This window comes from Spodoptera frugiperda, chromosome 5 (genome assembly GCF_023101765.2).
Source record: "Spodoptera frugiperda isolate SF20-4 chromosome 5, AGI-APGP_CSIRO_Sfru_2.0, whole genome shotgun sequence".
In the NCBI taxonomy this organism is placed as follows: Eukaryota; Metazoa; Arthropoda; class Insecta; order Lepidoptera; family Noctuidae; genus Spodoptera; species Spodoptera frugiperda.
Genome location: NC_064216.1, coordinates 2252017 through 2275904, shown reverse-complemented (window position 1 = coordinate 2275904; position 23888 = coordinate 2252017). Strand labels below are relative to the sequence as shown.

At 36.4% G+C, this 23888-nt stretch overlaps 1 protein-coding gene across 2 annotated transcripts in view; it reads left to right on the top strand.

The window, feature by feature from the left end:
* LOC118271914 (atypical protein kinase C) overlaps positions 1 to 23888 on the top strand; it is a 203834-nt gene that overhangs the window by 2242 nt on the left and 177704 nt on the right. Inside the window, exons 1-2 of one of the 2 annotated variants that reach the window (XM_050693869.1) lie at positions 6839 to 7134; positions 20993 to 21656. In XM_050693869.1, the coding sequence (XP_050549826.1) occupies positions 21035 to 21656 (622 nt within the window). In that variant the 5' untranslated portion in view covers positions 6839 to 7134; positions 20993 to 21034. Of the gene's footprint in view, positions 1 to 252; positions 374 to 6838; positions 7135 to 20992; positions 21657 to 23888 lie in introns of those variants that run through there. The other variant, XM_050693870.1, reaches the window with a different exon arrangement.

Below are 23888 nucleotides of genomic sequence, written 5' to 3'. Positions count from 1 at the left end.
TTTTACTTATTGTTTAATATCGTTCTATCTCTGTCTTTTATAATTTGTAGTGATAGAACTATTATTGATAGCGTCTTTAAATTGAATGACGTTTGAGTATTTTATATAGTAAAAAGTATTATACTGATTTATCATGCTGATTTTTTCCAATGGCCTGGCAAAAGGCCAGTTTTGTATCAAACTTTCAGACACATTTTTATGGCTCTTCAAAAGATACCAATAATTAACTATGTACTTTATTATGGCTTGTAGGTGTTCACGATGAAGTGGGTGGACGAGGAAGGCGACCCGTGCACCATATCGACGCAGCTGGAGCTGGACGAGGCGCTGCGGCTCTACGAGATCAACAGGGACTCGGAGCTCACTGTTCACGGTAAGTCCCTATTTAACCCTTTAACCGCCGCAGTTGTATATAAGCAACTTAATATTTTATAGTTGAGTTATAGTATAATCGACATTCTATTGTTGTGGTATATACCTTCACTAGACCGGCGTGGAAAAACGCTTGCATTGTGTACCCTTAGTACGAGTTTGTACGTTTAAAGTAATCGAAACGAGAGCGCGTTCGGCGCTCTGATTGGTTAGTTTATTCGAGCCGGCCAATCAGAATGCCGAACGGGGTCAGTGAGTGGGACTACCTATTGTCGTATTTAATTTTCATATTATTGCCTTTATTTTACGTGATGATGATGATCGTAATAAGATTTTTAATACACACAATAGATTTGAAATTAATAATTTTATTCTTTATTAAATTCCTTTGATATCTAAGCATAAGAGTGGGTAGGTATATCTACTATATTATTATCTACCTAAACGAAATACGTACCTTAAACTAATAAACGTAAAATATAAACAAAGTCTACTATAAATATGTTGTACGGCATTTTGTTTGTTCTACTTTGCCTAGATAGCCTAAACAAATATGGTTGTTTGCCACAAAAATTCAAGTGAGCTGTGATTGGTTAGCTAACAATTCGTTGGACCAATGAAATTCAAGTAGGTATTTAAATATGTCATTAGTTTTTAATGGCTGTGGATTTTCTTGTCAGACAGTTAATTAGAAAAACTTTTCTTAGTAATTATCTGGGTGTGTCTGAATAGTTTAGGAATAGGCAATTGGCATCAACCTTATTAGTTATGTTTAGTAGAGAGGTAAGAAACTAAAAATATTTTTAATTGTAATACTTTTTCCTCTAATATTTATCCTCTAATAATTTCTTCTGATTTATTTCGTTTCGGGATCCAATACATTTATTCATGGCCTTGGGACACAGTGTTCCGGTGTTTTCATGGTTGTATCTACTGTAGATCCTGGCTGACAGGAGTTGCAGCGGTATGGTAGGATATAGCGGGCTTGTCCCATTAAAAAAAAGAAACTAATTTATTATATTAACGAAACTAGACGATTTTTTTCTGTGAATGAAACCGTTTATCCTAAAAGAATTAAATAAGTCATCTCCAAGCTCGAAGCTTAGAGTGTTATTATGAAATAAAAAGCGGTTGATTAATTACATCGCTTTTAGTTTAAGTAGAGACACTTTGTCACAGTCATTCCCAGGGTTTTATGGCTGTAGTAGTTCGCGCTTAACTTGATAGATGGCGCTGTCCTCACCGAACGGACCACGGAGGTTTAATATCGTCCGAGTTTTTAATAATCTCGCGGAGTTTAGAAGTGATTAAGGTATTAAAGATATTGGTTTGCTCTTAGTGGGTGCGGTTGAACAAATATAATATGTTCTTGTCTATTTTAGGTTTCCCAAGGCGGGAGAAGTCATTGGATGATTTTCCCACCTCAAAAAAAAGTATTTTAGATACCTACTTATGTATGTAGGATTATATTTTAAATTACAAAATTACTTATTGATGCTTATTGGTCGAGAGTGTCTATGTGTAGGTGTACCTCTGCCTACCCCTTTGACGATAAAAGGCGAGACGTTGCTTAATTTTTTTTATATAATTGTGAATAGTTTACGTCAATATCTAAGTCATAAATATGGTTTAATATCCACTAATATTTACACTGATTGATTTGATTTATTAACTTAGTTAATTGGTTGAGTAACAATATTAATTAATTTTATTTATTACTTAAATATATTTCTTCGCTCCAATTACTTTTTAGACTGGATGTTAGTCCAAGCGAAAGAAGTAAAATATTCATTTTGGAATAAGTAGATTATTTTATTTACAAAGTGTGCCATATCCTCCACAATATAGGACATAGGAGAGTCTCTGCTAAATATGTAGTCCCATAGTCGATTCTAACGACACTATCATCAGCCTTTTTTTGAAGTGTCAAGACAGGTTCAATTATATCTCCCGTCTTAGCTGAGGCGCGACGGAATGTCAGACTGACTGACTAAAAACCACCCTGTTCCTACTCCTGCTTTTCAAGCCGGAGCCCCGGTAACCCGCTAGGCAGTCCGCAGCCTGCGATCTCTAAGGGATCATGCCTATATCCTGACTGAGTTGCAAACCTACTATTCGAACGAATGTTACAAAATGTTCTGTATTTATTTAATTAACAATTGACAAAAATTGACAGTTATGTTGTTTTTATTCTAAAGGCATTTACTTCAAAACTCCTTTACAACAACTCTATAGGCTCTTATTTACTCGGCGACGAAAATACTGAAGGACCCCAACCTACCCCAATCGCGGAAACAGAGACAAACAATTTACGGCACATGTCCGAGCGGGGCCGTGTCTCTTTCGTCCGTACAATGTGCGATACAGAATGTTGTGCGTCGCCCGTACAATGTGCGATACAGAGTGTTGTGCCGGTTTATCGCCGGAATTATACCGATGACGATTCGGTAGCCCACTTATCGCAGCATTTTGCACAATGTTTACCCGGCCCGGTACTTTCGCTATAAAATTCTTATCTACCCGCATTGCGAATCCGGGCGGTGGCCATTTCCATATTCAGATTGGCGTTACGTCGACAGCGATATTTCCTCATTTTTTTTTTCGCTGTCCGTCGCAGCGATCAGACGTATCCAGTCACGTTCGGCGGATTCGGAAATGTGATAGCTTTGTTACAGTTTCTGTTATTGTTTTCTCTTCCTTCTAGGTACGGTTTCGGACATGGAATTTTGAATGTAAGAATAAATTCATCGGATGGTACCTACATTTTATTTTCAGTTTGAACGTGCTGGAAAAGGTTTTATGATTTTGATGGGAATTTTAATTTAATGTAGGTACCTAGTTTTGACAGGTTACAAATGTTGAAAATTAAATTATAGTAGAAAGGTAGTTGGACAGGCTCCATTAGCATATTCACATTCAAGCTAATGCAATATTATTTAGGAATATTCTGTCCTCCACAATTCATTAGCCATTCCGGTAATGAATACGGCAAGCGGAGTAAGTTTCCACACATAATCGTGGCTAACAATCCTACATTCATGTCGGAGGAGTTGGGAGCCACCTTCGGCCGAGTCCGAGCGCACGTCCCGCGAGGATTTAGTGAGGCGTCCGTGTAACTTGGCGTACTCCAAACCGTTTGTAAATAAAACGGAAGCGGCCCAAACTTGTATGCAAACAGGGGCGGAGGAACTTGCTCTAATAAAGTACAAACATTGTGGGACATTTTGGCGCCCAACGTGGGCCACGGTTTGTTCGTCCAACCGCCTGTAGTCGCCGCGCAATTAGGGATATTTTAATTAACTTTGCGAGCGTTATGAACGACAATTCAGAATCCTATTCTGTTAATTGAATACGTGGCCCGCCCTCGAATGGGATTGCTGTTGTTTCCTAACGGCTATTCGTTTAATCCGCCCACCGTTAATTGAAATTTCTGACGGTGTAAGGTGTGTCTGATAAGTCTCTTACGTTTATTGTTCAACAAACGCTTTGACACCGTGTTGTAACAAGCGGGTTCACGCTTGAGGTGGTTGCTCGGAATTAAAATTAGATATGTTCGTAAACAGTCGTCTTTATACCGGTATGTAAGATAAGACAATTGGGTTTCCTCGCACAGGTGGAGGGACCGCAGCCCCGCAAGATGGCGCTGCGAACTTCCACCCTAATTAATGTATCCCAGTGTAATTTCGCGCCGAGCAACTTTCCTGTACCGCTATATTAAATTCATAGTTACATTGTCTGATAGTGGAATTTGTTGCGAAGTTTGCCTTTGCTCACAAGTTGCGACGATGAGGTAAACTAATTAACGTATTAGTGATTAACCACGTATTAATTGATACGCTTGTGTTACACACGCTTTTGTGTTAGACAATAGACACTAGAAATATTGAAATGTTTATTTCTGGTTGGTTAATTTACTCGTGTCGTATATATCTGTCATAATCTGCGCAATAGTATTTTGATTTCAAAATTGACTGTAGCAGAATAGGAAGAATGGTATATGATGATCGAACATTCTTTCAATAAATACAAGTTTCAATGTCTTATCTGTCGTTACACTTAGGAGATGGGACATATTTCGCAATGATTTACCTAGTGCCTGTTAAAATACCGACAGATGATTTGATGTATTTTCACATTTCTGCATTTCTCGCTGTCTCCCGCCATCTCTCCCTGTTTGTGGACTGTCTGGCGTAGTCTGACACAGGGTTTCCTGTAGCCGAATTGATTTGATCGGCCCAGCGCATAGGTGATCTGCCTCGTGATCTAGTTTCCTCTACTTTCCCCTACACGACCAGTTAATAGTAAATTACTGCACGGTTGGTGCGGCAACCGGCTGCCGTGCAACCTGTTCCAGGTTCGATTCTACCATGGAGCAACTTTTTGTGTAATCTACAAATTGTAGTTTCGGGTCTGGGTCTCATGTGCATGTGACATTGTATGTTTGTAAACATGTAGGAGAAAATAATGTGGGCTAATGGAAAAAAAAGCAGACATGGACCATGTCTGATATTTTTTTGTCTGGTTATAGACATATAATTTAGATATGATCTCAAACACCATAACACCACCATCCGTCTTTTGAATGACAAGTACCAAGTGTAAAAAATTACACTTATTTATTAGGTATTTTATATACAAACAATAGCTTTACATAATAGATATTATATTTCAATCACTATTTTAAATATGTGTGTGTGGCGCAATATTTGTGGCCAATGAAGAGTATCGACACGGACCGTTAAATATTTAATTGTCCTTTGTTTAACAATAGTACGTATGACATGTCATTTAAATCTATTATATTATGATACCTATAGTAAAATGTCTTTTAAAAATATTCACGTTTTTGCAGTTTAAAGTAATAATGTGTATTGTAACATACCATCAGATAATGGTTTTATTTACTGAATACAATTCGCCACTAACTATTCAGCAATAGGATTTTTTTCTGTCTTGTGAGTTCACAATAATGTTCACATTCACATGCACATTACACTCAAAAAACAATAAAACTTATAAATCATTCAAATAATAATTCTATGCGAAAATCGAATCTACGACATGATAAGTAGCAGTCGAGTCCCAACCACAGCAGTCAGTTCACTCATCATTACCTATATGTTATTATTTGACTGCACAGTTAACGGGAAACTACCTACCGTGCAACGGGTAGCGTGTTAGATTCTCGCTTGGAACATTTTTTGTGTGATCCATAAATTGTTGCTTCGTGTCACAGTATCATGTGTATGTAAACTTGTGTGTTTGTAAATGCACCCACAACACAGGAGAAATCCTAGTGTGGGGCAACGTTGTTTAAACAAACAAAGAAAAAGATTTAGTTAGTTACTTGTACAAAACCTAATAAAAATATATTAAACATTACATATTTTTATCACCGAAATATTAGGATCGTCATAAAGTGTCCAGACACGACACTGTTGCTTAAGTAAACACTAACACAAGGAAGCAACTGCATTTATAAACTTTTTATTATATAAGGAAGCGCCCACATCGTATTAGTTGAACAAAATGGCTGAACGCAGCCTGCGCTCGTTCCAGAACACATTTTAATCAAACAATAAAAAAACTTTATTGCCCAGATGGATTTATGCGTTGTTTATAAGTATTTATAACATGGATCGCGGAAGAAGTGGATGGGATATGCCTGATATATTATGGTACAAGCCGGCTCTGTGCAGTGCTGCATCCCGGCTGTTGCCTTATCTAGATTGTGGATTTGTGACGTAGCTTAATGGTATGAGTGGTTCAGTGATATTGCGTTGAATAGTATAATAATACATGCAGTTTTTTTTTTATAAATTCTATACAAGTGTGTATGTTGGGTAGAATCCAAAATACATTTAGGTAGTTAAACCATAACTAAGCTATATATATATATATATATATATGTATAGCTATATATATGTATAGCTGCACCATAACCAGGAAGTATAAAATTTTAACATTTTCCTTCTATTTTAACCGTACACGTACACTGTAAACGACCTAATTTTTTTCGCCATCGTACGTGCGTCTTTCAACACCTAATGTACTGAAAAATAAAAGATGAGACCATCTCATAAACATGTCAAGTTATTAATGTAAGTCGGGCAATGTCCGCGTACAGTGCGCGGGCGCACCAGTCCCGTGACGTCACGCAGCCGTCCGCGCCAATTTGAACTCATCATAAAAATTACGATCCGGTCTCTACTCGATATGATTACCAGTGGAGCGACCAATCATGATGTTTCGCACGCACAACACTTGAGAACTTATGATCCACTAAACTGGCGTGCTGACTGTCAATGTTGTAAGGATAGCGTTAAGTTATGTATGTGTCGGATCGTGTCGTTGTGGTCCGGGCCCACCAGCCGGCTGTGGTAGCTTGGCGCGCGGAGTGGTGCGGCCGCGGAGGTCGCAGCGGCTAATTGACTCGGCCGGTGGCCGCGCTGCTGCTGCGGGAAACAGTGGCATTGTGAAAACCGGCGCGCGTACGCGTGTTTTTCGCGCGACGCAACACGCCATCTGTGCGCGATCTCCCAGACGGATCATATCGTATGCGCGCGCGCAGCACCGGTGACAATTTCGCATTTCGAAATCTCCGCGCGATTGCAGCGAACGTTGTTCCGTTGCGCTGCCGCCGGCCGTAGTATTTACGCGTTTTGTACCAGTGATTACGTGAAACTTGCGGCTAGAATGGAAGCGATGACCTCGCCGCGGATACCGCCGTTCCTCTATAATGTTGACAGTTCGACCGATGAGGTGGTTTTGTGTTTGTTTTTCGTCTGCCGGTTACAGTTGGATGCAATTTTTTGTGTGAAATAGTGTGGAGTGCTTGGCTCAGTTTTTCCGCGAATCACCTTGTTCTTTGTTTATCCGTGTGTGGCGGTGGCGCCCGAGATAACGTCGCGTGCGGCTGACCCACATCAGGCCCGGGTTTGCACAAGGTGTGTGCGGATATTTCGAAATTTCACCCGTGGATGTAGTGCCGGCCGGGCGTCGTTAAACACGCACCGATAACACCGACTCCCATTGTGCACGTGTTTGGTTTGTGCCCGTCAACTTTGCGATATGTTTCCGATTACAATCGTCCGTTTGCAAATAGAATCGATATCGAATTCCATCGTGATCGCTTGTCTCGATCTGTGTTATTGTACGATCTCGGTTACGGCGAGCAGCAAACAAAGGATTTCTCTATTATGTTATCTGGCTTACCGCTGTGGGCTGTGGAGAAAACAGATACGACTGTGTGTACGCGACTTGAATAAGCTAGATTCTTTGTGCGTCCCACCGCACGATACTAATATAAGTTGACCTTAACTTGTGATAAAACTACAAAAAATGATGACGGCGCCCTGAGACTGCGCACTTTGGATTTAATAAAACATGTGGGAGTGCTGACTGCGTTACTCAACTGTACACAAAGGATTGTACGCCAGTCTTGAATTATGTTTTAAAGTCGACGACGCTCGGTGAGACAGCTTTAGCACATAAAACAGTCGAACACTCTCATTACAGTCTCTTTACTTGTGACTTAGTAGAAATAACTCAGTATAAATTGTCCATTTATTCGCGCAAAATTATTTAGGACCTTACCTACTGGCTTTCGTTATCTATGTTAGTCGGTTTTCCGTCTTAATGGAAGTTGTTGATTATCTCAAATTACCGCTGAATTATTAAGTGCTCTCTAAAATCCATTTTCAAGGAACTGTATTAGGGAAAAACTAGCAATTTCCCTGGCATATTGGAAACTTGGCAGTATTGATTTACTTAGTATAAGAATGTTGTACATAGTGCCAAAGATACGATATCAATGTCGGTGTTAGTTAAAGAGCTTTCTGCCATAAAAACTCGTGCAGACTATCCACAAAGGACGCTCGCAGCTAATCGATTTACGACTTTATCCTTACCGGTACAAGGTTTAGTGTTATCTATGTGTACAGTGATTTAACATATTGATAGGCCAATAGCCTCCCTTCTGAAGCCTTGATCTCTCTACTCGGAATATTTCGGTATGACTCACAAACTATGCTGTATTTACATACATGATACAAATGCTATAATCATTGTGTTGTTTGTGCGATAATCAACGCTATTCTGTTTTTGATAAAAGCGATAATTGTTTGATGGTGTGCTTGGTTGCAGTGCAGTGTAATTTATTTAGCTGTTGAACAAGTTTATGTTAGACCGACATCGTAATCGTTATGGGAATTATTTGTTTAAATAATAGTTGCTTTTGATAAGGATTATATTTTTCCTGCGAGCGGTCGTTAATGTAGGTATTAATATAACTTGTATGACTTTTATTTCATTTTGAATGCAGTTTCACAGAATGGCTATACTAGTTTTTCGTATCAGACCAAATAAAGTAAAAAAAGATCTATGTTATCTTTTTGATTTAATGTCGAGATTTATTTTATATAACTAAACAACTTGAACGCTTGGAGACTGCTCATGCTCATTAAGTAATATTTGCAAATAGAAATCTCAATGATCAAATAATATAAAAACAAGATTTTTATTGGACTAGAAATTACGTATTTATTGTCTCTTAAATCTTGTCTTCTTTGTCAACATATTTATCTGACTTTTTAACAAGTTAATTATAAATTAATTATGGATTTATATTATACTTAAGTCATTTTTGAAAGAAACTTCATAGAATGAATGTCAAAAACCGATCTTAATCTAAAAATTTTGTATCGAAAACTGCATTCGCTAGAAGGTTGATAAAGTGAAACAAATAAACGACGACCTACGGGTACTTATTTTAAGGGCAGGGTTGTGCTTAACGTCAGATTTATAAAGATCTCAATAAATAAGATATTTTCGTGGACAATATCTCCTCCATAACAAAAGATTATTACTACAAAACAAAACACCGAACTTTAATAAATGAAATCACATAAAATGAAGTGATCCATTCACCCATAAACCTATAAGTATCAATTTTATACGTGTGCATGTATGTGCGTTTGTTCGTTTTGCAATGTTGCTGTAAGCACTTTCACTCAAGGCCGAAAATAACCAATAAAGTGTGTGGGCCACTGCACAACCGGTCGTGCGCAGTAAGTCAAAACTCACCTCAGGAATTTCATGCAGGAAATGTGTTGGTCACGGATTTGTTGCGTTATTTGTATGTTATAATAATATGTATAACATATTATTATGGCCTGTAATGTCCAAAATAAAAAATATTGGTCCACTTTTAGCTAGTTTTATTGTGTTATGTTGTAGAGGTTATGACATAGAAGTCAAGTTTATATCTATGTCAGTTTAAAGTGAATTCCTGGGTACGTTAATTTAGCCACAGAAATCTTTGGATTTCAGATTAATACTGTTATTTTCTTAGAGAAACTAGTCCTAAATATGTAATCAATATACTTCCAGGTTAGTCCAGCCGTTTTCGAGATTTCCACATAACAACACATTTCGATGATTCATTTTTATAATTATATGAATTAATCTTTGCGTCAATAGATAATTAAATTATAATTTGAATGTATGCTATCGCCATTTATTTTATTAAGTCATAAACCATTGCTTTTAATATGTCCGTTTTAATTACGTCTGTCATATTAACAGTCACGGTTTGTAATTAATTATGTAGTTGACAACATTATTGTCGTGATTTTTGTCACTATGCCGGTTTTGCGAAATGTATTCTAATTTAACTGTATTAGAGTTTGATTTTCCTTAGTGATTTGATTTAGGTATCCATTTGTTGCTAATTTACATCGATTTTTGTGAAATAATAATGAATTATTTATGCTGTTTTTAATCAAAGTTGTTATTTATAAGTAGTCTAGAACTATGTGCTATACTGGTTGTCATTATTCATTATTTTCTATCGCATTACCTATGTAATATGTTAAAACAGACAGGCAAGTAACCGAAGTACTAGATAAACTTTTACAATATCTAGTACCAAAAAATAAGATCAAAAATGTCTTTAAAGGCACGTTTCTCGAATATTGTAGCAAAATCGACATTAAGCCGGCATCTAAACATAATCTCAATGACAACATCGCAACATGCAGTCGACCGCAACGGTCATTGACCTCCCAACCTGATTCAATACAAACTATAACTACAACCCAAGGACAGTACCTACTTCACTTACTGTCAAAACTATACTGTGTACTCTATACCGCGTGCAATCATCTGTCACTTTCCCGCTAATGTCAGATCGTTGTGGTTAGAGCGAGACGGCCGTAATCTAGACTTGTTGATCAAGAGAAAGTATGTATTGTACGGATATAAGTTATTTATGTGGGTAAATAGTCCCACGACGATAAATTGACGAATATAGGATGTGAAAATCGTATGATTTTAATTACTGGTATGTGAAATACAAAGGTGACTTCAATTAACCTGATTTCCTTTAAAGACAGATGGTTTCCTCCTTGCACTTGTACTATGTTATGGTTAGGTATGTTTTGCATATAGGATTGCCATAAGATCATAATTCAGATTCATAGAAATCTTATAGATAATATATTGCGCATTTTGTTTAATACGGAAATCTCTTATTACAACCTAAACATTAGAGGACTGACCGACAGATAGACATTTATTATTTAAAAATATAAAAATAGGAGCCAACCAGTAGCAGAAGCATGGTCCAAGCTACCGGTGGTTAGGGCTCCAGAGACAGAAACCTCACAATACGTGCCGGTTTGAGGAGTATTAATTATTATTATAAGTATTTGGTTTGACGTTCAAAAGTCTCTAGTCTATTTTAAATAAATAATTTTGACTTTGACTTTGATTACGGGCTATTATCACTAACTACTAATAAAAATGAAGGAAATATTGAATAAAATAGAGCGATTTCGTTGTTACCATAACATATCTATATCGAATCGTATGTTGTAATATATAACACAATAAATTGTAACTAATCACCTCGGTACATACTTGTATCGTTAGTTACGCCATGTTACATAACTATCGATATGCTGCATTTCTCTTTTAATAGCCAAGTACATAAATATAGTAAAAAATATGTAGACTTTGTTCAAAACAAATAATTTGTTAATTCCAGGGAATGCAATCTCGATCTCGCAAAAATTATCGAAATCGTATCGTAAGTAAAACTTAAAAAACTTTATAGATTAATATTTATGTATGTCAAGTATAAATAGTAAACTATTTCAAATTTATAAAAAAAACTAAGTTGCAACTAAGAATATTAAAGATAACTTGCAGATTTTTAATTTTTCAATAACTGAGTAGGTACTACTGAGTAAAAGTAAATAAAATGGACCTTAGAATTAACAATGCACGTGTTTTCTTACAATGTAATCAATTAATGAAAAGTGGTGTAGTTCTTCCTGCATTATAATATAATACTAGTGGTCGCCTAGTGGTTGAAATTCAACCATATACGATTTAATTTACAATACCACTTAACATATGTTCAAGGATAATTTTTATTTAACTCAAACTCAAACAAACTCTTTTATAAAACTCTTTTCATATGAGACGTGAGAATATCATCGCAATGTCTATCGATTTTGACGTTTTGTCAAATACGATCAGATACTATGCATGTGTGTGTAATGTTTTATTTATTGATTTAACCCTTAAACTGGCAAGCACTTTTATTTCTTAAATTTGTCATTTTAATGTTATTTTTGTATTTATTATGATCCCAGAGGAGTAAAAAAAATTATGGAAAAAATCTGTATATTACAGTTTTCGCGAAAACCTGTGTACTTCAGAGAGTACATTGCCAATTATAGTGTAAACTACGTTTGTACTACGTGTAGCACACTGCCAATATATCACTAATACTCATTTTGTTAATTTATTACTTTATTTATAAAAAAATCATCACAAACAAAAATTATTTAGTATGATATTGACGTCATCAGTCACGTTCATACTCTGCAAGATTATTTCGGAGAGTGCGAGGTGGAATTGCACAACTTGATTCCCCCTAGTCCTTTAAATCATCGAATCACAAGACAATCGGCGAAGCGCCACCGCTTCATGGTAGATATCCCACCCACTCGCATGAAGCGCTTTGTTTCAAGCTTCCTTATGCGAACTGCTAGAGAGTGAAATTCTTTGCCGGAATCTGTGTTTCCTGATGGGTATAACCTGGGTGTCTTCAAAGTCAGAGTGAATAGGTTGCTTATGGGTAGACGTGCTCCATCGTAGGCCACATCATCACATACCATCAGGCGAGATAGCGGCCAAACGTCGACCCATCAAACGTAAAAAAAAAAACTCAACTTTAGTTATTATAATATATAAATATATAGAAATAAATACATATTGATTAACACTATGCATTTGGCAATGTACTTCGTGTATACCAAAGTCTATTTCGTACTGATCTGGCAACGGTATTCACGGAGTACATACTTTGATTCTAGCTTATAAAATTGTTATTACATAAATTAGAGCGATAATATCGAATATTTTATGTTACTTGTTAGGCCCCCTTGTGCCTCAAAGCCAAAAACCCAGAACTCCCAAACGAAAAAGTAAAGAAAACAATAAAAACCTTACCCGGGTCGCAGAGACACCAGACCGTTTCGAAAACATTTTGAATTTGACAAATTATTTTCGATTTTATCACAATTTACAATAAATTTCTACCAAGATTGACAATTATTGCTACTTATTTAATATAAAAAATTTAGGCTTTTTTAAATATTTGGGTCATTCGATTTTTTTAAAGTTAATGGTATTAGTGGAGTACAGTGCCAATTTAAGGGTTAATGTACTTTATAAGCATTATTTTTTAAAAATATTAGCGTTCTGTACTTCTCCTACATATAAACTATAAGTGTACCAAATTTTATGCTCCTACGTCCGCGCAATTTTCGTAAAAAGCGGTCCAAAGTTTTTGCATCACGTATTAATATATAGATTAACCAGTGTTATGTAAAAGATAACACGGTAAAAATAACATAGTAATAAACACATACATAGGTAATAATGTGTACATATTTTACTATGTTATATGTACATAACCTATTTAAAATTGATAGCTGCACTACAAAACCTTTCCCTTTACATAACAACTTCCACTAGGCTACATAAATAATACTTTTGTGTGTAACATAGCACAAATGTTATGTTATGTATAACATAATAAAGTTTTTAATATCACGTCATGTGAATTTTCACACGATGAGTTATTATTTTAACGTCTTTTGTTCGTTGGAACGTAGTCGTATGCGCAGCTCGTTGAACCGTTTTTTTTTTTGTTTTAGAACTGTTATTTTAAATTAATGTAGTAAAATTTCAGGTATGTTGCAGGATTGTGCTTTGTGTTTTTTGATTAACACATTCTAGAACTTTTTAAACTAATTTTTTTACTAAATTCGTTCAATAGGTCTTGAACGATTGATTTTTTAAATAACAATGTATTAGGTCGGTATGTCTCTGTGTATCCTAATGTGTTGCTAAGATTTATTAAGAAATTGATTAATTGCATATTGATTTTCACTTTAAAAACAGCACGCACTGTCTTAAGGTATTCTAAACTGACATACCCAAATCATCTACATTAACAATATCTAAGTCAGACCACCTAATTCTTCACTACTTAAGATGATTGATGACGTCATAGGCCCCACATCATAACACTTGCAGCTAATGTGACCATTTAGCGCGACGCTGGACCAGTCTTTATTAGGGCGTCTACGCACCGGGCGGTCGTGACCGCGATACCATTGGTTCCCGTTAAATAAACGCGCGAAACTCATGCGCAGGTTTTTTATGAACCCGTTGCTAAGCAATGGGTATAAATTAATTGCGGTTTTCATGTGACATTTGGTATAAGATGTCACTTTGTTGCTAAAGAACGATGCTTAGTCATGTCTTATACTTAATTATCTTAAGCTTGGAATTCAAAATTCCATCCGAAAGTCCGATTTAATTCAATGACTAATTGATCAATCAGGAATAGCTTCTTATGAATATTTCTGTTTACATTAAAAATGTAATACAATACACACACAATAGCCACACTTAAAACATTCCCTCCAAACATATTTTTATTCCAAGAATCATATGGATTTGCCCACACATATGCGTAAAAACAATCACCATTGAATTTGCCCCAGAACCCGGCAACGGCTTGTTCCGAGCCTTACAGCTCGCGAACATAATTGGACACAATTGAAGGGGACCGTTGCTGATTTAGAGTCAATATGGCCGCTTCATTTCAAATAACAATGCCTATTTTAATATAAGGAACTATTATTGTCTCCCAAGCTCCACTTTAGCGTTAAACGGTACTGATTCACAACTCCTAACCGGTGTTTACTGGTTCAATTGATGTTTCTGTTTATTTAAATTAATGTAATTGAACAGCCCTTTTGTGTATATTGTATGATTGCTATACATGGAATTGGTCGCACGGTTTAATATTAGTTTGTGTGTAGTTAATAAACTAAATGTTCAAATGTGTTTTAAATGTTATAGAATGATTAAGTACAGTATAATTGTTATGGTTTATATTTAATTAGGATTGACAATTTTTCTAATCTAACTTAACGCCGTACTCAGTGTCATTTAAAGGTTGCTTAAACTATTACTTAGTAACGCTTTTGTATGGAAAACAGTTGCTAAGGACTAGGTTAAGTAACCATTAAATGTCTCTGAGTGCGCCAGTTATTACCATAAACCCCTCAAAAACTAACTTAAACTCACTCAACATACTGTGTGCCTGAACATAAGATCTTATCAGTATTTATGTCGTTCAATGAAATCTAGGTTCCCATAAACGAACTATGTAGCTATATGTTCACCTCGCTTATGTCTTCTAGACATATTTTTTCACATAATCGTGAGTAAATTGTGTAGCTAAACAAATAGAGATATCTTGAGAACGAGTTGCAACATAGCTTATCTTAGTTAGACCAATTAGATAATATTACTTGTTTGAGTGAATCTCAGTTTTAAGTACTATCACTACTGTCATCAGTCACTGTAACTTCTGATACCTAAAATATTTTTCTTTTTGAGTTTTGAAAATCACCCAATAGTTGTCCCGCCGTCCGTTGGGCAAGGCGAGAGGGTGTGTCAGACTCTTACTGACTAAAAACCACCCCGTTCTTACTCCTGCTTTTCGAGCCGGAGTCCCGGTAAACCCGCTAGGCAGTCCGCAGCTCCGGAACTATATTGATAGCTTTGCAACGTATAAGATCTATAAGAGGTTGATACACTGGTTTTTAAGTTGATTATACTGCCTTGTATTGTAACAGTGCAAGTAATTGTTTGGTGAGCAAAAACTTAATTGTAAAGAAGGATACTTGCTTCTACCACTTACCTACTATCATAGCATATCACTATAAAGTCTTAGAACCAGACAATTTTGGAAAATCTCACATTGAACAGTTCACGCCGATAGTGGAACCTGAGGGTGGGTGTGCGACGTAAACAATTGTAAACAGCAATCCGGGCTCCAGTTCAAATGTTACACAACTCGTTAATTGTGAAACGTGAACGTGTAATTAACGTAATTATTCACTCTGTATTCTGTACTGTAAGTTCTCTTACTGTGGCTTTCTTGTTTTTGTAGTATTGTCTTATGTTTCAGTGGCTATTCTGTTTGTTTGGAGATAGCTTTCGTCTTCTTATTAGATCTATGTATCTGATCATTGATCAACATAACAACTGTCTTTGATGGGTGTCCCTTAAGTTTTGCTCTCCAGGTGCCGCTAATCTAGCAAGAAGTCTTTTTGGTCAATCACTGTAGCTGTCAAAAATTTAACGTCCAATTGTGTGATACAGATTGTATATGTACAGAATTAGTAATCTATGTTGAGTTTGATTTACATAAAGGTCAATTTTTTTGGACCTAAACTCCAAAAATAGTAAGACTTCATAAGTATGTACTTATTATTGGAAAACCACAAATAAACGCGTAGTATCGTCTATAATCTTCCTCAAACGTTTTAAGCGTGAAACAATGTTACCATTACCCCATTTTCATCACAGATACATACGCACACTATACACTATACACTATACACTTCATTCTGTCTACTTTCCTTCTATAAAAACGTGATTTTACTGAACCCTGTACTACACAGTTGTTGCAAATAAGTAAAGGTACCAAGTAGTCGTTTAAGAACTCGTCTCAACATAACTTCTGCGGAGTAGTGACCGGTTGACACGTTCGATGTGTTCAATTAATTCGCTGTACTAATATGGATTCTTGTTATTGCTAGTTGCTGCACAACACTGGGCCATGTGTTATGGTATACTGCACTTTTTGTTTTTATTGAACTTTATTTAGTGTATGGTGTGTGCTAGATGTGTTTATGCCTAAATAAATTATACGTTAAGTAATTAACTACATTAGATTAGACCTTACGGTTGGGGAATCGAGCTACAAGTTGAGCAACCGACTGCTACAACGTGTAGCTCGATTCCCGCACGGAGCAACTCTTTGTGTGATCCACAAATGGTTGTTTCGGGTGTATGAGTGTCATGTGAAATTGTATGTTTTTAAACGCACCCCAACGATTTAGGAAAAAATCGTAGCGTGGGGCAACGTTTTCATAAAAGAAAAATAAGATTATTGCTAGTTTAAACCGCTGATACCATCATAAAGACGTAGGTATATCATCATCAACTAATCACTAATTAGTTTCCCTAAAAAGGCTACAAACATTCATGTTTGTTTCATAAACAGATCTTGTGTTTGTGCCCCGTCACTGCTCAATGTAGACACTGCAAATTTTCTCTCCCATAAAAACGTAATTAGCTAAAAACAACGTTAGCGCACCCTGTCAAAACTCGAGATCAAAGCATTGTTTGCGTTCGCGAGGATCGCACAAATATCGTCACGATTTACGAGCGAGACCGTCAACAGCCAGCACTAGGCACATTTGACACATACCTTTGCATTTTAAATTTCGAGTGCGAAAAGTAAAAAAAAAAGTGAAGTTTTATCGCGGGAAAATAACGCTTTGAATTTACGTTTTTGAATCTGTGCAATTGTTTTTGATATGGCTTTTTGGAGCTTGTAGTTTTGTCTATGACACACGTAAAAATGTGACAAAAATTCTTATAAATAATCTGAGAGACATTTTTTTGCATTTTTTTTAATTTGTTATTATTTAATTGAAACGGAGCTACGATTTTACGGAGGAATTAATTCTTATTAATATTCTGAGAGACATTTTCTTTTTTCAATTTGTTATTATTTAATTGAAACGGAGCTACGATTTTACGGAGGAATTATTGAATAGTTGAACTTAGTTAAGAATAGTTCCTCATCCTTACTGGTAATGAATCAAATCTTCAGTTTCTGAATCGATCGGCTGTCTCATCCACGTCAAACGATGATGGTAATCGACTAATCATGGTTCGAGGGAGTCGCAGTCCCCTCGGGAAGTCGACATATCCAGGATATTGGCTAATGCATAGCGTCTGTGTAACATAAACTTAGGTTGTCAACAGACACGGTAACTTGCTACATAGTGCATACTAATGCCGGTGATAGTGCTTAGCAGATCACTGATTTTGTAACTAAGTAGTTGATCAATTTAGCAGGAAGTGTGCAGAAATTGTTACATTATTATTTTAGGTAGGTAGAAAGATTTTATTCAGTTTTCGACCTTCAAATAACATTTCTTTTAAACGAGTTGAGTCACTATTGTAACAGCTGATAAATAATTAAAATAATTAACCGTGAAATTGATGATGAATAATGCACATATTTTAGTAAACCGAACGATCTCTGCAACTTGCAATACTGCCGGCCTTCTGTCGTATTAATACGGTTAAGCAAGTATTTGGCAACTGATAATAATGAACGTGTGACATAACACGTGAGTCGTGACCAATAGTTTGGTAGATGGTAGGTGGAACGACCGCCTAAGGGTTGTGACGTAACAGACTTGGAAACTAACCTTGTCCAAAACCTTGAGATTTTTTATCTATTTTTTTGATTGCCAAAACGATTAACGTCGTATTTAGAACTGTGTGAACATGTAATTCGTGCTTATTATTGTCTGTGTGAATTTGAAAGTCAAATTCGTAGACCGCCACCCGCCATGTTTGTTTGTGATGACGTCATCGCACGTCAGAAGAACTTTATTGTGGCTACTAGAAGTATAATAAGTTGACTTTATTCCATAAATTATGTAGATGTATATCTCTTTTTTATTTTCTATGTAAACGCAAATGTTGATCGGGCATAAGACAAAAACAACCAGTTTGGTCATGCAATCGATCTGTCGTATTTGTTTGCATAGATAAAAATAGATCGATGCTTGTGATTTGTTAGAGTAACGTGCTCGTTTATCACTGAAAGCAAATATTGTTTTAAAGTATAAAATAACCGTTTTCATTCTAAAAAATATCCGGAAAACAGTACAAATCAATCGGCTTAAATGTCGGAAGTTTAACGTTGAAACTAAAGCGCTGTCATCGGCGTAATCCCAGGCGGGCCGGGAAAAATAGTTGTTTAAAATTTCCGCATGCGAAACACGTCCGTTTAACAAGATTAGGGCAAAAAGCCGGTCGGCGGCGGCCGTAAGCCACTGCATAATGTAGGTGGCGGTACACCTCCAGTCGACAAGCGGACACTAGCACACGGGTACCTCACGTGATACTTGACTGCGAAGGGTTGAGATAAGATGCCTGCGTAGGGTTGTGGTCCCTTTGATCTTTTGTTTTTACTATACAATGTGATAGGCGTGGGACTTCTAACCCGTTAAGGCTGAGTACTACATCTAATTTTATCGACAAAAAAAATAATATGGGGGTTGAACCCCTAATTGAAAATATAGGAAAATAGTGATTTTTTCGGTAAGAATAATTCACAAATTATTTTTTTTCTCACCAAAACATTATCAAACATATGAAAAAAGTAAAGAATTAGTTAGCCAAGGTTATTAGCTACCGTTTGTCGTCTTTTTTTGTTTCTACGACGCATACAACCTTTGATATCAAAAAAAGTAAAAAAAATATTAAAATGGCCATAATTTTTAGGGGGAGGGGTTTCGACCCCTTCGACCCAGGACTTTTGTCGTTAAAATTAGATGTAGTATTCAGCCTTAACGGGTTAGAAGTCTCGCCCCTATCATATTGTATATTTTGGCTATGTTTCCAATTCGTGATTCTCATACTTTGTTGATAGAAAGTTGAAGTGTTTTGACAAGTATTGGTTTTAGTGTACTTTATACACGTGGCTCATACAATAGGGATGGCTATTCGATAAAGATAATTTAGTTCGACCCTACTAATTGGCGATAGCCAGTAATAGCTTTATAACGATATCTTTGCCTTTAATCGATTGGCTTTAATTAAGATCATAACTTTTCATAATTGAGTGTATACAAAACCATTTTGAATACCATGTATCAAAAATATTGAAATTTAACACCTATGTATGTAGCTGGATCTTAAATAAATACATAGTAAACAAGATAATTAATCTTCGAATGGAAGATCTTTGATTAGATTTTTATCATTAAGAAAAAAAAGACGATTCAACACAGGTGGTCTTAATGTCAGTGGTTTTTCTCAAAATAATAGATTAATCATCTACTTCTCATCGGTTTCTAGAAAAGTTTGCATGTGTTACTAATATTAAAACCTGATTCCCATTGAAGTTTTAAGAACACTAAAAGAATAAAAGATCTTAACCATCTTTGACGTGCACTGCTGAACCACTCCTAAAAATAATGGAACATTAAAATGAAATAGTTAGCCTATTGCCAATTTCTACACAAGTCTTCATTGCGTTAAAGAATTTACACATCAATTTCATATTTAACAAAATTGATTAGCCATCAATGACGTATTACGAAACCAACATGCAACGTATTTCCAAACTCTAGACAATCAAAATTGTCTATAGGTAATTATCTTATGATTGGTTTCAATGCCGATTTAATTTATTGGCACAAATTGCTACTCTGCCGTCTCATCACACAATACTTACGCCAAGGTTCCAATATGCCGGAATTCGTATTCAATTGATCTCTAGTACAGATTTTAAATCGTATGGAATGTCTTTTAGAATGATACTTGAAATAGAGCAAACACTAATTCTATAAACAACAAAGCAAGCCAGCCATATACAATGTTCAAGGTAAATTTGATTTAGTGCGGAGCTAAAGCTGCTCACGTTGATAACTTTTACGTGTCTAGAAATGTTATCACGTAGCTGTCGTCGCCTACAGTCGTAGCTTTGTTCCTAGGTGACAGATGCGCCTTAGCGACCAACTTCATAAAGAGAATTCCCTCACAGACAAGCTAAGCTGCTCCAACACTAGCGACACTCCGTAAATCTCTCGTAAAATAAATCTCTTACCATTTTCATGACTCTAAAATTAGAATCACTTTAAACCTTCCTCCTAGTATACATTAAAAACTGTGTAAAGCCCTCGCGAAGGCGCTCCGGATTGTTTCTCTGCTTATATTTTATTTATTCAGTCGTATCGTGTCCTCCAACGTCGCTCCAAGCGAAATATCACACAAACCCGGACCGCTCCAGAATATTCTATACGCTTGAATAATGTCTAGTTTTCCATAAAGAATGCATTTGCATACCTACATGTATGTTGTTGTGTTGCAACAGGCAGTTCTCAAAAGCGACGCGAACAAACACAAAACCATTTTATTTTTCGTTTAGTGCGTCGCATCGGAAACAGTGAAATGAAAAAGGAATGCAGTGATGGAATATTTGACCAGTGTCGGTGCATTAAAAACAGTGAAAATGTTAGTGCTTTCGAATATATTTCGTGCGAGCCATCCCCAAAACCAGATAGTGCCGAGAGACTTGAATTCATTGTCCACAGAAAAAAGTGGGGGACAAATGGAAAAGTCAAAAATAGTGTCACAAAATTCCCTAAGAATAAAGCAACGAACGAAAACTCGTGACAATATAAATGTCAGCCATGAGATGGACGATGCTGGCGATGCAAAAAGTGTGCGTCGAGACAAATGTCTGTCGAACAGCGTCGATGCCATCGTAACTCACAATGATGCCAAAAGTAAAGTGATATGTAGTGCCAAAGGTTTATTAGAAACTAATTTAGACGATCTGTTCAATGATGTACAGAAACTGGATGGCTGGAATGTGGAGCCAAAGAGTTTAGGTGCCAGTGAACCGACATTAAGTTTTAGTGAGAATAATTCTAAAGCTGTCAAGCGCGAATCTCTCGTGTCAGAGGATGACACGGATGATGATACGGCGAGTGATAGTGACTGCACGGATGAAGTGGTTCGGGAACAGAGGATATGTATGGGAGCTCGCCGCTTCGGCCATTTGTTGCGGAGGGTCATATCTAGAAATGGTAAGACAAATATGCATCTATAAAACTACACCATTTCTTCTTCACACATAGTATTTTACGGTATAGAATATAATAAACAATGTTTATATCATAAAAGACGTCACCAACAGCGAGGTCGGAAGCGCAGCGAATTGAGATGGTGCCGGTCATTTATTTGTTTTCAATTGTAGCAAATTGCTGCCGCTCTGATTGAGATGACCGTCGTAAAATCTTGTTACACGTTACAATTTTATCTTTGTCGTTCGCGCAGTTTCCGATTGGAACTAATGGACGTTCTATAAAATTCCGCAGAGGTCGCAACTTTGATTTTTAACCTTTTTTTCATCAATACTTTAGTAATTACGCTGAGCTTTGTCTCCGATTTGTGTAATGCTTTGTGGGTTTTTGGTATTAATGTGTTTTGTAATGGTGCGGTGGATTGGTTTTGGATTAAACCTGATTTGTAACGTACTTGCGTTGGAAACAAATTGTACCTAAGTGCTATTAGAGCGGCAATGCGGTATCTTGAAATTTATTTTGTTTATGTCTGCGTTTTCTATTAGTAAACTGGGTAACTGAAATCGTTGCAAATCACATTGTTTACATTGGGTTTTCTTTAAGAGGTTTATGTATACACAAGAGAAAAATATTAGCGTCTAACCTAAATACTGGTATGTAAATATCATTACCTGTTTATTCATGCGTAATACCATTTGCTTCTCCATCTCCATATATACATTTTATCATTCCACCCTAATCTCCAATAAACACACACTTAATGAATAATCGCACTAAAACATAATTATCTGTGCGCCGTACTCTAATATTGGAACATGTGACCATCCAATCGTAACGTCGCGGCAGCAATCAGGGCTCGATATCATCAATTCGCTGCGTGGTTCGTTTGCTAATAGAGTCAACGAGATACGAGACGAGAGTGCCTCATCAATTCCCCGGGAGTCGCGGTGTACGGAGAATGTAAGGAGATTAAACATTTTTGTGGAGACTGCAGGTAAATTGTAAAGAGGTAATGGATTTACGAGGTGTTGGATTTCATTTGGGAATTGGTTTTTGTTTTCACAACTCAAAGAATGATGTTACTATAAAGACAGTTTATGCTATTACAGAAGTTGAGTCAATCAGAACTGAATATGGTTCATGGAACAATTCTTCATAAAATACTGTGTGTGTAGACACAATAGCTATAAAAATAAGAATAAGTCATACATCACAATAAAGTTTCCTCGAAATAATGTCTCAATTAATTGAAGCACTCATGTTTTGTATTTAGGTGACGAATCTAGTGTTACTTTGAACTGCTAACGAAATGATTGGCTTCGTCACGGCTTACAACTTTTGTACCAACTTATAGAGGCTATCTAGGTTTTTATTCTAGGAATTAATTCTGTGTTAGCGCTCAAACTGTGATAAAAAATGTTCTATCTTTAGCACAAGTCATGGACTATCTCCGTTTGGTAGTATTTAGGCGTTCAGTAAGTATCATAATATTATGAATTTTATTTCTAGTAGCTCAGTAGGTAGATGACCAATATGCTCACTTGAGATAAGCAAAAGTGTACCCCAAGGGACAAGGGAGACAGATGGGGCCCAGTAAGGCTGATGCCTGATCCGGAGCTGCGAACTACCTAGCGGGTTTACCAGGGCTCCGACTCAAAAGCAAGAGTAGGAACAGAGTGGTTTTTATTCAGTAAGAGTCAGACACTCTCACACAGATCCTCTCGCCTCGCCCAAGGAGAGTCATTGGATGATTTTGGCCTACCTAAAAGGCCGTTTCACAGTGCCAAATACCAAAAAAATCAATTCATCTATAGTTATTCTTCTAGTTACCCATCCATCCACGAACTTTCGTGTTCACAAATAAATAGTAGGATTGCAATCAAGGAAAAATGTACCGATATCGCGGTCGGTTTCGTTAGTATTTTGTTTCTTTAGTTTGCTCTGCCAAGTGAATAAATACAAATCGATTTGATTGGATCGGTCTGCCCCGTTAGCTCAAAGATTGAATCGATTGAAAAAATGCTACAGTTCAGAGAAATGTCGAAATAGTACGTAATACACTTCTTATAGGTACACTGGGTACTTTTTTACAAAGTGTTTATTGTAGGTATATATAAGGTTTATTTTTCCTACTCGTTTTCATCGTCAGCGCAAAATACGTTTGTTTGGATTAGATCACCGAAATGTGCAGATGTATACGCTACATATGTAATTATTCGCTAAAATATCAAGATC